At 43.9% G+C, this 14982-nt stretch overlaps 1 protein-coding gene across 9 annotated transcripts in view; it reads left to right on the plus strand.

Moving 5' to 3' along the window:
• The window catches only part of LOC139380198 (protein phosphatase 2, regulatory subunit B'', beta), a 59323-nt gene that overhangs the window by 37738 nt on the left and 6603 nt on the right, over nucleotides 1-14982 (plus strand). For all 9 annotated transcript variants that reach the window (XM_071122661.1, XM_071122659.1, XM_071122662.1 and 6 more), the window contains 6 exons: nucleotides 575-760; nucleotides 1359-1462; nucleotides 7837-7939; nucleotides 13829-13903; nucleotides 14135-14221; nucleotides 14443-14599. In XM_071122661.1, coding sequence (XP_070978762.1) covers nucleotides 575-760; nucleotides 1359-1462; nucleotides 7837-7939; nucleotides 13829-13903; nucleotides 14135-14221; nucleotides 14443-14599 — 712 coding nt within the window. The remainder of the gene's footprint in view (nucleotides 1-574; nucleotides 761-1358; nucleotides 1463-7836; nucleotides 7940-13828; nucleotides 13904-14134; nucleotides 14222-14442; nucleotides 14600-14982) is intronic.

The following is a 14982-nucleotide window of genomic DNA, read 5'->3' on the forward strand; positions in this document are numbered from 1 at the left end:
ACAATGGGTGTGAGTACTTTCTGATGGCACTGTGCCTCTCTTGTCAGGAGATAATTCATTGGATCAACCATCTTTAGAGCATTTTCACTTACCATTCTGTATGTTGATATCAGGTCATGCAGTAGGCTGTATTTTACAGCTTTGCATTTGAAATGAACATGGATCACTGCTGTCAATTATTCTTGGATTGTAGCATACATTATTCAATGCTTTCATTCAGATAATTTGATACATCAATTCCATTAATCTGTTGCTTTTTCGATGTAGACTTGTGTGTAGAAGTCTATCCTGCTGGTTGGCGCCTGCCAGAATGTCTCTTAGTGTAAATGGTGTGTTTTGAACATTCCAACATCACTTGACACATCTTTATTGAAAGCCATTAGTTAATTGGTTGAAGGGAGGGGGAAGTCATTTCCCTAATGGGGCAGATGGAGGCGGGGCCGGTGGTGGATTACTTTATTGGGTAGCCTTTGCTTACTTTAGCCAGCACTAGTGTCGTTGGGTCCTAAATGTTAGATACTGTTAGCCGCTGATGCTAACACAGGCTATTTCTGTCCTGTCTGTTTCTCCTCAGGCCCAGGTGAAGAGCGAGGCGCCTGTTCCCACGGCGCTGAGTGAAAGCATTCCAAAGTTCTACTTTCCGCGGGGGCGGCCCAAAGCCAACCTCAACATCGACGGCCTCATTGCTAAGATCGAGAAAATATTTTCCCAATTCCCCAATGAAAGGGCCACCATTGAGGACATGGGGAAGGTTGCCAAGGTGAGAAGGTGATTTGTAGTGCCGAGGCTCTGTAGCCACCCAGCAAATTTGTTTTCATTAGTGCAATTAGCCCCTGGCTTTAGTTAAGGTTTGCAGCTCAGACTTGGTTTTTCTCTCTCTCTCTTAACCCATGAAAATATTATTTCTGCCCCCCCCCCAGGTATGTGACCGCTGACCTGTGGGGGAACCTGAGTTGAGAAAGAAACCTCAGGGAGGTCTTTGGGGGGGAAACACCACTATTATCTGTGGGATATGAGCACTTTATTGACATTTTCAATCCAAATCGAATCCTCTTCAGGTCAAAGCCCAGGAAATCGCTGTGTCACGTTTTGACGGCTGGATTAAACGTTTTTAGTTGGAATTAGAGCAGAGTGACTGACAGCTGTAAGGTGGAGAGAGAAAATCAAAAAAGCACTGTAAAACAAAATAACATTTAGTTCACCCTGATGGAGGACAATGTTGAACATTTAAGCGTGTAGCTGGACAATATTTAGTTTGACACAGTTCTATTACGTGTGAGCTGTAAAGGATAGATTCAACTGCACAGAAGAGGACACTCGTCTAAATCCCTTATTTCTCCCTTCTTATCCCCCTCCAGGCGTGTGAGTGTCCTCTCTACTGGAAAGCTCCATTGTTCAATTCGGCTGGAGGCGATAGGACGGGCTTCGTGTCCGTTCACAAGTTTGTGGCCATGTGGAGAAAGTAAGACAATGGCTCTTGTACCCAGCCAGCCGACCCCACAGAGCTACTCTCACAACCCATAGTCTCTCGTAAACAACTACCAATAGCCACATGTGATGGCCAAAGCTTAAGCAAAGAGTACACAGTAACTGGTCTTCCAATAATGTTTTGTCTTATTTTTTCATAGCAAATACAACGGTTGAAAAACAAACACTTTAAATGTTTACATGTACAGTGCATTTGGAAAGTATTCAGACCACTCGACTTTTTCCACATTTTGTTAGGTTACAGCCTTGTTCTAAAATGTATTAAATTGTTTGTTTTTCCCTCAATCTACACACAATACCCCATAATGACAAAGAAAAACATGGTTTTAGAAATGTTTAATTTATCAAAATAATAAAAAATGATATCACATTTACATAAGTATTCAAACCCTTTACTCAGTACTTTGTTGAAGCACCTTTGGCAGCGATTACAGCCTCGAGTCTTCCTGGATATGACGTTACAAGCTTCGCACACCTGTATTTGGGGAGTTTCTCTCGTTTTTCTCTGCAGATCCCCTCAAGCTCTGTCGGGTTGGATGGGGAGCGTCGCTGCACAGGTATTTTCAGTTCTCTCCAGAGATGTTCGATCAGGTTCAAGTCCGGGCTCTGGCTGGGCCACTCAAGGACATTCAGAGATTTGTCTGAAGCCACTCCTGCGTTGGCTTGGCTGTGTGCTTAGGGTCGTTGTCTTGTTGGAAGGTGAACCTTCGTCCCAGTCTGAGGTCCTGAGCACTCTGGAGCAGGATTTTATCAAGGATCTCTCTGTACTTTGCTCCATTCATCTTTGCTGTGACTAGTCTCTCAGTCCCTCCCGCTGAAAAACATCCCCACAGCATGATGCTGCCCACCACCATGTTTCACAGTAGGGATGGTGCCAGGATCCCTCCACACGTAGCGCTTGGCTTTCAGGCCAAAGAGTTAAATCTTGCTTTTATTCAGACCAGAGAATCTTGTTTCTCCTGGTCGGAGAGTATTTAGGTGCCTTTTGGCAAACTCCAAGCGGATTGTCATGTGCCTTTTACTGAGTAGTGGCTTCCGTCTTGCAACTCTACGTAAAAGCCTGATTGGTTGAGTGCTGCAGAGATGGTTGTCCTCCCATCTCCACAGAGGAATTCTAGAGTTTTGTCATAGTGCCCATCAGGTTCTTGGACACCTCCCTGACCAAGGCCCTTTCCCCCCGATTTAAGAATAATGGAGACCACTGTGTTCTTGGGGGCCTTCAATGCTGCAGAAGTGTTTTGGTACCCTTCCCCAGATCTGTGCCTATGGACAATTCCTTCGACCTCATGGCTTGGTTGTTGCTCTGACATGCACTGTCAACTGTGGGACTTTTTATATAGACAGGCGTTTGCCTTTCCAAATCATGTCCATCAATTGAATTTACCACAGGTAGACTCCAATCATGTTGTAGAAACTTCTCAAGGATGATCAATGGAAACCAGATGCACCTGAGCTCAATTTCGAGTCTCATAGCAAAGGGTCTGAATACTTATGTGAATAAGGTATCTGTTTTTTTTTTTTATACATTTGCTAAAATTGACAAACTGTTTTCGCTTTGTCATTTATGGGGTATTGTGTGTAGATTGCTGAGGATTTTTATTTATTTTTCCATTTTGGAATAAGGCTGTAACGAAACAAAATGTGACCCGATTCAGGATACTAGGCGTATGTCGCAAGTGAATTGTTTGAACGTAGAAAAATTGGTATTTATCAAAATGCGTTTTTTGGCAGAATTGCCTTCTCAAACATGTGAACTTTCATGTGCCTTAATATCAAACTTGTATGCCATCTCTAAGTACGAATAAAATTGTTAAATTACGAGCCTAGTTGGTTTAGTCACAGAAAAAGTCAGCAACCTTCCCGCTAGCCATGATTGGCTGAGATAAGGAGTAAGCTGGACATGCCAAGAGATGAGTTTGGATTGGTCTGCCATATAGCACTCGTCTGCCTATTGGAGCTGGTCAGTATGTCTAGGTAATTGTGTTGAACGCCGCTTTTATTTTTTTATATATCGAGTAGTAAAACTGCATAAATCTAATGTCAAGTTACTGTCAAGTGTACTGTTAACTAGCTTACGTTAGCTGGCTGTCTACCATTGTGTATGCTCTCCACTTTCTGGGGGACCGAGTTTTGAAATCAGTGGAATTCGAGTATGATAGCTAAGGAGATGGAGAAAACAACACCAGTCTGGATTACATCTTCAAACTAAGGGCAACCATACATTGCATCAGACAGGATTCGCATCCAACCATGATGTATAGGGGTAAGACAGTCTAGCTAGCTACATTTTCAGATATTACATGTTTCTAATTTTGACAGAAAATGTTTCATTTCAAGTGTGCTGTTAGCTAGCTAACGTTAGCTGTCTGGGTCGCTAGCTAACTTTGTGTATGATCTTATTATTTGTATATCAGACACATTTGCTTGACTAGTTATAGCCATAGAACTGGTTGGTTAGCTACCTGCAGATTCATGCAGGGTAGTAACATGTGTTGTGATTATGGAATAAAATTCAAAGAACTTCCTTGGACTCTATGTAAACTATGGAAACTACATATCCTGAGGCTACATTTGTTGTAGCTGGTGATTTTAACAAAGCTAATCTGAAATCAAGGCTCCCTAAAAAAAATTCAGCATATGCGCGACCCGGGCTGGCAGCATTCTTGATCATTGCTACTCTAACTTCCACGACGCATACAAAGCCCTCCTTTTGGCAAATCTGACCACGACTCAATTTTGTTGCTCCAAGCCTATAGACAGAAACTAAAACAGGAAACGTCCGTGCTCAGGTCTGTTCAAAGCTGGTCCGACCAATCTGATTCCACGCTTCAAGATTGTTTCAATCACGTGGACTGGGATATGTTCCGCATTGTGTTAAGTGCATTGGTGGTGATGTACCCACGGTGACTATTAAAACCTTCCCCAACCAGAGACCGTGGATTGATGGCAGCATTCGCGCAAAACTGAATGCGCGAACCACTGCTTTTAGTCATGGCAAGGCAACCGGAAACATGACCGAATACAAACAGTGTAGCTATTCCCTTCGCAAGGCAATCAAACAAGCTAAGCGTCAGTATAGAGACAAAGTAGAGTCGCAATTCAACGGCTCAGACACGAGACGTATGTGGCAGGGTCTACAGTCAATCACGGATTACAAAAGGAAAACCGGCCCCGTTGCGGACCAGGATGTCTTGCTCCCAGACGGACTAAACAACTTCTTTGCTTGCTTTGAGGACAATACAGTGCCAATGACACAGCCCGCTACCAAAACCTGCGGGCTCTCCTTCACCGCAGCCAGCATGAGTAAAACATTTAAACGTGTTAACCCTCGCAAGGCTGCCGGCCAAGACGGCATCCCTAGCCGCGTCCTAAGAGCATGCGCAGACCAGCTGGCTGGTATGTTTACGGACATATTCAATTAATCCCTATCCCAGTCTGCTGTTCCCACATGCTTCAAGAGGGCCACCCTTGTTCCTGTTCCCAAGAAAGCTAAGGTAACTGAGCTAAACGACTATCGCACTCACTTCCGTCATCATGGAGTGCTTGGAGAGACTAGTCAAGGATCATATAACCTCCACCCTACCTGACAACCGAGACCCACTCCAATTTGCTTACTGCCCCAATAGGTCCACAGACAGACAACACAATCACACTGCCCTAACCCATCTGGACAAAAGGAATACCTATGTGAGAATGCTGTTCATCGATTACAGTTCAGCATTTAACACCATAGTACCCTCCAAACTCGTCATTAAGCTTGAATCACTGGGTCTTGACCCTGCCCTGTGCAACTGGGCCCTGGACTTTCTGACGGGCCTGCCCAGGTGGTGAGTGTAGGAAACAACATCTCCACAAGGGTGCGTTCTCAGCCCTCTCCTGTACTCCCTGTTCACCCATCACTGTGTGGTTATGCACGCCCTCCAACTCAACCATCAAGTTTGCAGACAACACTACAGTGGTAGGCTTGATTACCAGCAACGACGAGATGGCCTACAGGGAGGAGGTGAGGGCCCTCTGAGTGTGGTGTCAGGAAAATAACCTCACACTCAACGTAAACAAAACAAAGGAGATGATTGTGGACTTCAGGAAACAGCAGAGGGAGCACCCCATCTGTGGAACGTTTTAAGTTCATCGGCGTACACATCATGGACCAACTGAAATGGTCCACTCACACAGACAGCGTGGTGAAGAAGGTGCATCAGTGCCTCTTCAACCTTAGGAGGCTGAAGAAATTTGGCTTGTCACCGAAAACACTCACAAACCTTTACAGATGCACAATTAGTAGTGAGGTCTGCACAACGCATCACCGGGGGCAAACTACCTGCCCTTCAGGACACCTACATCACCCGATGTCACAGGAAGGCCAAAAAGATCATCAAGGACAACAACCACCCGATCCACTGCCTGTTCACCTGCTCTCATCCAGAAGGCAAGGTCAGTACAGGTGCATCATAGCTGGGACCGAGAGACTGAAAAACAGCTTTTATCTCAAGGCCATCAGACTGTTGAACAGCCATCACTAACATTGACTGGCTGCTGCCAACATGCTGACTCAAATCTCAAGCCACTTTAATAATAAAAAATTGGATGTAATAAATGTATTACAGTTCAGTCACTTTAAACAATGCCACTTTATATAATGTTTACTGCATCTTGCCTATGCCGCACGGCCATCGCTCATCCATATATTTATATGTACATATTCTTATTCAATAATTTACACTTGTGTGTGTATAAGGTAGTTGTTGTGAAATTGTTAAATTACTGCACGGTCACACATTTCGCTACACTTGCATTAACATCTACTAACCATGTGTATGTGACCAATACAATTTAATTTGATGGTCCATTGTTTAGCTAGCTAGATAGATGTCTTTAAAAAAAACTGTCATGTCACTGCAACTGTTGATAGACCCACTAGCTGGTAAACTCGCTCTGGCTATCTACTCTGATTTTAGACCAAGGGTAAGATAGTCTAGCTAGCTTCATTTTCAGATATTACGCGTTTCTAATTTTGACACAGTATTTTCATTTCAAGTTCGTGTACTGTTGGCTTGCTCCCTAACTAACGTTACGTTATGCGTTGGGATTCATTGTCTATCTAGCTAAATTTCTTAACAAAATAATCTTGTTTTAGCGTGCCAGAGTGCAGAATAACTGATGAATTGTTGAACGCTCACCACCTGTTGCATATGTCCGGTGTCAGTAAACATCAACAAAGCGTAATTCAATTGTTGCCAGCAGCACAGTTACAGTCACCAATGCTCTGGATAACATGAAAACAGCCTAACCAGCTCTGCTAGGGTGAGTAATATGGTCAGAGTGGGGTGTTCTCTCATTATGTGTCTGGAAGTAGCTAGGCAATGTTAGCCAGTTAGCTTGGGTGCTTGACTGTAGTTAGTGAGGTCACAGCTTTCAGATCAACCCTACTTATTGGCCAGAGCGTCCAGTGTGTGCACTCAGAACGCGAAACACTCTGTATTTACGAAAGGACAATCTGACAGCACAGTTGCAGTCACCAACGCTCTGGATAACATAACCGCCTAACCAGCTCTGCTATGCCGAGTAATGTTCAGTGAGCTGTTCTCTCTCCCTTAGGTGTCTGGAAGTAGCTGGCAAGTTAGTACAGAACGCTCGGCTCAACCCTTAAAGAGATGGGTGGGGCTATGGCTTAAGAGGGTGTGAACAATGCTAAATGGGTGTAGACAAAGAAGGGTTCTTCATAGTAGAACCAAAACATTGAAATACGGTTTTCTCAAAAGTGAATTTATAAATTGATCAACTTTCAAAGCAGAATTACTTTCCCATTCATTCCTTAAATGGAGTGTATGATATACCATTTTGTAGTTCTGAGTCTCTACTTTTATCCAATGTAAAAAAACAGAATTTCAAATGTTGCTGCATAAGACCGAATCCAGGTGGTGTCACAAATGTGGAAAAAGTAAATGGGTCTGAATACTTTCCGAAGGCACTGTGTTTCTCTTGGGTAAAGTAAGATGTACTGTACTCTACTAGACTGTTCTCTTGGTTGTGTGTTGTAAGCGTACTGTTTTAATAATGTGTGAGTCTCTAGAGAATTGGAGTGGAATGGCCTCTGACATTACCTCATGGCTCTGAGGGGGTTCAAAAAAGAAAGTTCCATTATGTCATCATCACTGCTGTAACACTCTGAGCCTGACCCAGCGTCATTTCAGAATCCTAATTTCAGAATGTATTAACCCGCACTGCCACTTCAGAGGTGAATGATTTCAGACTCGCTCTGAAGTGTTCTCTGATGGAGAGAAAAAATAGGGAGAGAGCGAGACCCTGAAAAACCCTGAAACCATATGTTCCCTCTTTCCTTCCCAGAATGCTGCAGACCTGTCATGACGACGTGTCTAAGTTTGTACACCTCTTGGCCAAACCTGGCTGTAATTACCTGGAACAAGAGGACTTTATTCCATTCCTGCAGGTACAGGAACACCACACACACAGCCATCCGGGGAGAGAGAGTGGGATTCTAGTTTGGGGATAAGTGCTGGGCAGCAGCGTATTACTAGGAAGAGAAGCAAGGAGGGGGTTCTTTGGGGCAGGGCAGGGGGAGAGGGGTATTTTGGGCCAGTGGTAGAGTTAACATGAGGACTTCATTCAGTGGTGTTTCATACTGAACAGAAATATAAACCAATATTTAAGGTGTAGGTCCCATGAGCTGAAATAAGAGATCCCAGAAATGTTCCCTACACACAAAAAGCATAATTCGCTCACATTTTATGCACAAATTTGTTTACATCCCAGTTAGTGAGCATTTCTTCTTTACCACGATAATCCATCCACCTGGCAGGTGTGGCATATTAAGAAGCTGATTAAACGGCATGGTCATTACACAGGTGGATGTTGCACAACACAATGCCACAGATGTCTCCGGTTTTGAGGAAGCATGCAATTATTATTATTTTTTTTTTTAACCTTTTTATTTAACTAGGCAAGTCAGTTAAGAACAAATTCTTGTTCAGAACAAACTGCCTTGTTCAGGGGCAGAACGACAGATTTTTACCTTGTCAGCTCAGGGATTCGATCTAGCAACCTTTCGGTTACTGGCCCAACTCTCTAACCACTAGGTTACCTGCCACAATTGGCATACTGACTGCTGGAATGTCCACCACAGCTGTTGCTAGAGAATTTAATGTTAATTTCTCTACCATAAGCTGACTTCAATATCGTTTTAGAGAATTTGGTAGTACGTCCAACCGGCCTCAACACCACAGATGATATAGAACCAGGCCAGGCCAGGACCTCCACATCCAGCTTCTTCACCTGCAGGATTGTCTGAGATCAGCCAACCGGGCAGATAGTGAAACTGTGGGTTTGCACAGCTAAAGAATTTCTGCATAAACTGTCAGAAACTGCTGCAGGGAAACTAATCTGCGTGCTCGTCATCTTCATCGTTGTCTTGACTTGACTGCAGTTCCGCATTGGAACCGACTTCAGTGGGCAAATGCTCAGCTTCGATGGCCACTGGCACAATGGAGAAGTGTGCAATTCACGGATGAATCCCAGTTTCAACTGTACCGGGCAAATGGCAGTGTGTGGGCGAACGGTATGCTGATGTCAATGTTGTGAACAGCGTGCCCCATGGTGGCGGTATGGGCAGGCATAAGCTACGGACAACCAACACGATTGCATTTTATTGATGACAATTTGAATGCACATACATACCTTGACGAGATCCTGAAGCCCATTGCTGTGCCATTCATCCGCCGGCATCACCTCATGTTTAAGCATGATAATGCACGGCTCCATGTTGCAAGAATCTGTACGCAATTCCTGGAAGCTGAAAATGTCCCAGTTCTTCCATAGCCTGCATACTCAGACATAATCACCCATTGAGCATGTTTGGGATGCTCTGTATTAACTTCGGACAGCCATTGAAGAGGAGTGGGACCACATTACACAGGCCACAATCAACAGCTTGATCAATTCTATTCAAATGACATGTCTCTCTGCATGAGGCAAATGGTGTTCACACTAGATACTGACTGGTTTTCTGATCCACGCCCCTACCTTTTTTAACTATCTGTGACCAAAAGATTCATATCTGTATTCCCAGTCATGTGAAATCCATAGATTAGGGTCTAATGAATTAATTTCAATTGACCGATCTCCTTATATGAACTGTAACTTAGTAAAATATTTTAAATTGTTGCATTTTATGTTTGTTCAGTGTAGATTTATCAGAGAAGTAACTGTACCTTGTATTTATTCTAACCCCTTTATAACAAAGAAATTGTACCAATCACATCCCTGAGTTGAGCATTGCTGTGCTGGCCATTTGTGTAGGGTTTCCGGGGATAGCCTGTCTGCAAGGGTTTTCTGGCACCTGACAAGTGACCAGGAACCAAAAATCTCAAATTTGAGCTCATTAGAACAAAGGACAGATTTCTAGTGGTCTAATGTGCATTGCTCGTGTTTCTTGGCCCAAGCAAGTCTCTTCTTATTGGTGTCCTTTAGTTGTGGTTTCTTTGCAACAAATCGACCATGAAGGCCTGATTCAGGCAATGATGGACTGTCGTTTCTCTTTGCTTATTTGAACTGTTCTTGCCATAATATGGACTTGGTCTTTTACCAAATAGAGCTATTTTCTGTATACCAACCCTATCTTGTCACAACACAGCTGATTGTCTCAAACGCATTAAGGCACACCTGTTAATTGAAATCCAATCCAGATGACTATCTCATCCAGCTGGTTGAGAGAATGCCAAGAGGGTGCAAAGTTGTCAGCAAGGCAAAGAGTGGGTACATTGAAGAATCTCAAATATAAAAGTATTTGATCACTTACCAACCAGTAAGATTTCCGGCTCTCACAGACCTGTTAGTTTTTCTTTAAGAAGCCCTCCTGTTCTCCACTCATTACCTGTATTAACTGCACCTGTTTTAACTCGTTACCTGTATAGAAGACACCTGTCCACACACTCAATCAAACAGACTCCAAACTCTTCACAATGGCCAAGACCAGAGAGCTGTGTAAGGACATCAGGGATAAAATTGTAGACCCTCACAAGGCTGGGATGGGCTACAGGACAATAGGCAAGCAGCTTGGTGAGAAGGCAACAACTTTTGGCGCAATTATTAGAAAATGGAAGAAGTTCAAGATGACGGTCAATCACCCTCGGTCTGGGGCTCCCTGCAAGATCTCACCTCGTGGGGCATCAATGATCACGAGGAAGGTGAGGGATCATCCCAGAACTACACGGCAGGACCTGGTCAATGACCTGAAGAGAGCTGGGACCACAGTCTCAAAGAAAAACACCCTGCAGCGCACGCAAGATCCCCCTTCTCAAGCCAGCGCATGTCCAGGCCCGTCTGAAGTTTGCCAATGACCATCTGGATGATCCAGAGGAGGAATGGGAAAAGGTCATGTGGTCTGATGAGACAAAAATAGAGCTTTTTGGTCTAAACTCCACTCGCCGTGTTTGGAGGAAGGAGGAGTACAACCCCAAGAACACCATCCCAACCGTGAAGCATGGAGGTGGAAACATCATTCTTTGGGGATGCTTTTCTGAAAAGGGGACAGGGCGACTGCACCGTATTGAGGGGAGGATGGATGGGGCCATGTATCGCGAGATCTTGGCCAACAACCTCCTTCCCTCATTAAGAGCATTGAAGATGGGTCGTGGCTGGATCTTCCAGCATGACAACGACCCAAAATACACAGCCAGGGCAACTAAGGAGTGGCTCCGTAAGAAGCATCTCAAGGTCCTGGAGTGGCCTAGCCAATCTCCAGATCTGAACTGAATAGAAAATCTTTGGAGGGAGCTGAAAGTCCGTATTGCCCAGCGACAGCCCCGAGACCTGAAGGATCTGGAGAAGGTCTGTATGGAGGAGTGGGCCAAAATCCCTGCTGCAGTGTGTGCAAACCTAGTCAAGAACTACAGGAAACGTATGATCTCTGTAACTGAGAAGTACCAAATATTAGGTTCTGCTTTTCTGATGCATCAAATACTTATGTCATGCAATAAAATGCAAATTAATTACTTAAGATTCCGTCTCTCACAGTTGAAGTCTACCTATGATAAAAATTACAGACCTCTACATGCTTTGTAAGTAGGAAACACTGCCGATTTTGCAGGTTATCAAATACTTGTTCTCCCCACTGTACACGTGTACACACACTCACACACACACACACACACACACACACAAAGTAAGAGAAGCTTAGGCTCTCTCTCTCCCCAGAGAGAGAGAGCGATTTGCCGGAGGCATGTTAAGACACCAACATATATTTCTTTATCCTTGTCAGGAACTACTGCGTCTATAGGCGTACAGTACAGAAGGGGGCATTTTCTATCAGAATATGTTTTATATTGTTACATTATATGAGTAACTGGTAGGCTTTAAATATTCTTCCTCACCTCAAATTCAACTGTCGGAGTCAGTTGGAGCGCCGGTGTGCACTGCCTTCACATCATAGGCCTGCAGTACAGTAGGCTATTAACCACACTGCTCCAAAAGTTTCTAAACTTTATTAAGGTAATATCAAAAGCAAGTCAAGCCATTGTTTCTAGGGAAAATACTAGCAGAATATTATATTGCGGCAAACACAACATTAGTTTAAACTTAATTTGGCCAGAGAAAATGGCTCAACAGAATGAAACAAAACATTTGCGAACTGGTTTAAAACTTTACAAAAGTTTTGAACAGGCTATATTGCAGCAATTACCAAGACAGGCTAGTGCCTACCTTACCCAACAAATGAAAGCAATAGGCTAATGATATTTATTTTACAACAGGTCTATATTATAACTTACCTTAAATACGGTGCACACAATTAAAATGACAGATCTTAGTTAATTTAGCACACACATGTCTCAACAGAATGAAACCTAACATATTTTGAATATTTAAATAACTTGTTTAGATGAATTAAAATGCCTACAATAATGATATAATAAAAAATGTAATGTTCCAAAAGCATCCTACCTGAATAGCGAGTTGTACAGTAGCCTGCATTTGTTCTCGCCAACGTTCTTCTCATCTTTGTACACTACAATATTAAAACATTTCCATGCAGAGGACATTCCCCTTGTAAACTTTACACTATAAGCATACTCTCAAACTTTTGTTTTAATTAAATGAGAAAGTCCATCGTAGCAATCAACAATAGCCTCCTCTCTCGCTCTCTCCTCAGCAGCAGATGCATGCATGCAAGAGTGAGAGAATGGTGCAAAAGTGCCAAATCGGAGTGTATGACAGGATCGGCCAAAAATGGTCAATTACTGGCTAACGTAAACCCTGCTGTCTGCCTACCTACCTGGTGGTGTACCGTATCTGCCCCAAATTGGGCTGATTCATATTCATGCTGGCAGAACCGTCTGGGCCGTGACAAAACACCCGTTAGCATACCGGGAGGAGCTGCCTTCTGGCACTCACCGTTTAATTTGTATTGTGACGCCGGGGCGAATGGGCTCTGACTGTTGTGATGAATGAAGGAAGGATTGGCGCCGAGTAGATGTGACTGTCCCCGGCAGTTTCCTCACCCTGGTGATTTATGGATTTTTCTATTATTTAATTTCTCACAGGAAGGGTTAAGATGGAGGAGTGGGCGCACCGCAGTCTGCCTCAAAATAAAGCTATTTTAATTTCACTGCCGCCTTCGCATTTACATCGTTTAGTTCCTTTCACCCATCTGACAGAGAGGGGTTAAAAAAACGACAGGGGGCATGAGTGATTTTCATGGCTTGGATAAAAGTACAGTTCATTGGAGATTCAGCTCACCAGTCACCACATGAAAGAATCTGTGTGTGGTGGTCCAGCATGGAGAATATGAGCAGCTATATAACAGAGCAGGCCTCTTCTCCCATTCGTCTCCTATTGTTTCCATGGTCTCAATGTCTCCACGATGTCCCCTACTCATGCCGGCCATTTAAAGGGATAAGAGTCTGTTAGATGCTTTCATACTTCAAAAGTGCAATTCAATTGTCCTCCCAATTTAGATTCTTCCCATTCATCTGCCATTGCGGTCTGCGTATTTCTCCTAATGCATAGCTGGATCTACACAACAGATGGAGCGGCTATATGGATGGACGCTGCTTGACATTAGGCCACCTTTTTGAAGTTCCAAGACATCTTGAATATGGTGTTTGAGCTAGTCAAGCCCTTTCAACATCTCTCCAACAGGCAGAGCAGAAAATGGCGTCTGTATTTCTGCTACTAACTCCCCAGAGTCCCCAGAGAGTGATTTGACATACTGTTGTATGTTTGATTGTCTCTCTGGCACTTGTCTTGTGGCAAGGCCCAGTTAGTCCTCTGGACCTCTCCCCAGCCTTGTTGTAAATGTTATTAACCTCCTGTCTGTGTTGTTCAGGATGTGGTGAACTCTCACGCAGGCCTGGCCTTCCTGAAGGAGGCGTCCGACTTCCACTCACGCTACATCACCACAGTAAGTCATTATACATACCACACCAAAAGACATTTTGGCATTTTTTAATCCATACCACTTGGTATGTCTACAGAAGTTAGCGTGTGATGTTGAATGTAATATCAAATGTGTCCTATCGTGACTGACTCTGAAGCCTTTTTGTCATATACAGATTTTTTTCTGTGTCTGTGGATGAGTTGAAGTGATCTTTTGAGTGTTCTGGAGGCTATTAAAGCTGTGTGTTGTCTGCAGGTTGCCCAGAGGATATTCTACAATGTGAACAGGTCATGGTCAGGCAGGATCAGCTGTTCAGAGCTCAGGAAAAGCAGTTTTCTCCAGGTAGGAAGGGAGCTTTGAGGTGGAACTGATCAGTTGTCACATCTACAGTAGTGCTGTGAGTCGGATGAAGATGGGGCACACCCTCTTGTCGAGTCTACTTCCTCCAATGTTTTTTTTTCCCATCAAGGGAGCTTTTTTCCTCATCACTATATCTGTTAAAAGTGCTAAGTCACCAGTGATTTGATTTGGCTGGTTGGTTGATGAATTGATTGGTCCAACAGAACGTGGCCCTGCTAGAGCAGGAGGAGGACGTGAACCAGCTAACAGAGTTCTTCTCCTACGAACATTTCTACGTCATCTACTGCAAGTTCTGGGAGCTGGACACAGACCATGACCTATACATAGACCAGAGAGACCTGGCCCGACACAACGACCAAGGTACACAGAAACACACACACACGACCTCACCATAGTTAAAAGAGAGCTAAGGTGTATGTCACGTAGCGGGATATAGAGAGTTCAAACTAAATTCTGAATTAAGGATAACCGTTGAGTTGGAAAGCGCTAGCTTCGTGACATACCCCTCTGGTCCGACACAAAGACGAAGGTGTGTGTGTGTGTACACACACACACACAGAGAGAGAGGATTACCAAGGCAACCTTAATGTTCAAGTGGAGTCCAAGTGCTTTTGCTCCCACACACCACTCCATATGTTCCTGGTCATGAAGGAAACAGGAAAGGAAGATCAATGGGGCAATAGGCCTAACTCGTCCACCCACCCACCCCCCAAATGAATGTCTTGGTTGAATTGGATGACGCC

This window comes from Oncorhynchus clarkii, chromosome 22 (genome assembly GCF_045791955.1).
Source record: "Oncorhynchus clarkii lewisi isolate Uvic-CL-2024 chromosome 22, UVic_Ocla_1.0, whole genome shotgun sequence".
NCBI lineage: Eukaryota > Metazoa > Chordata > Actinopteri > Salmoniformes > Salmonidae > Oncorhynchus > Oncorhynchus clarkii.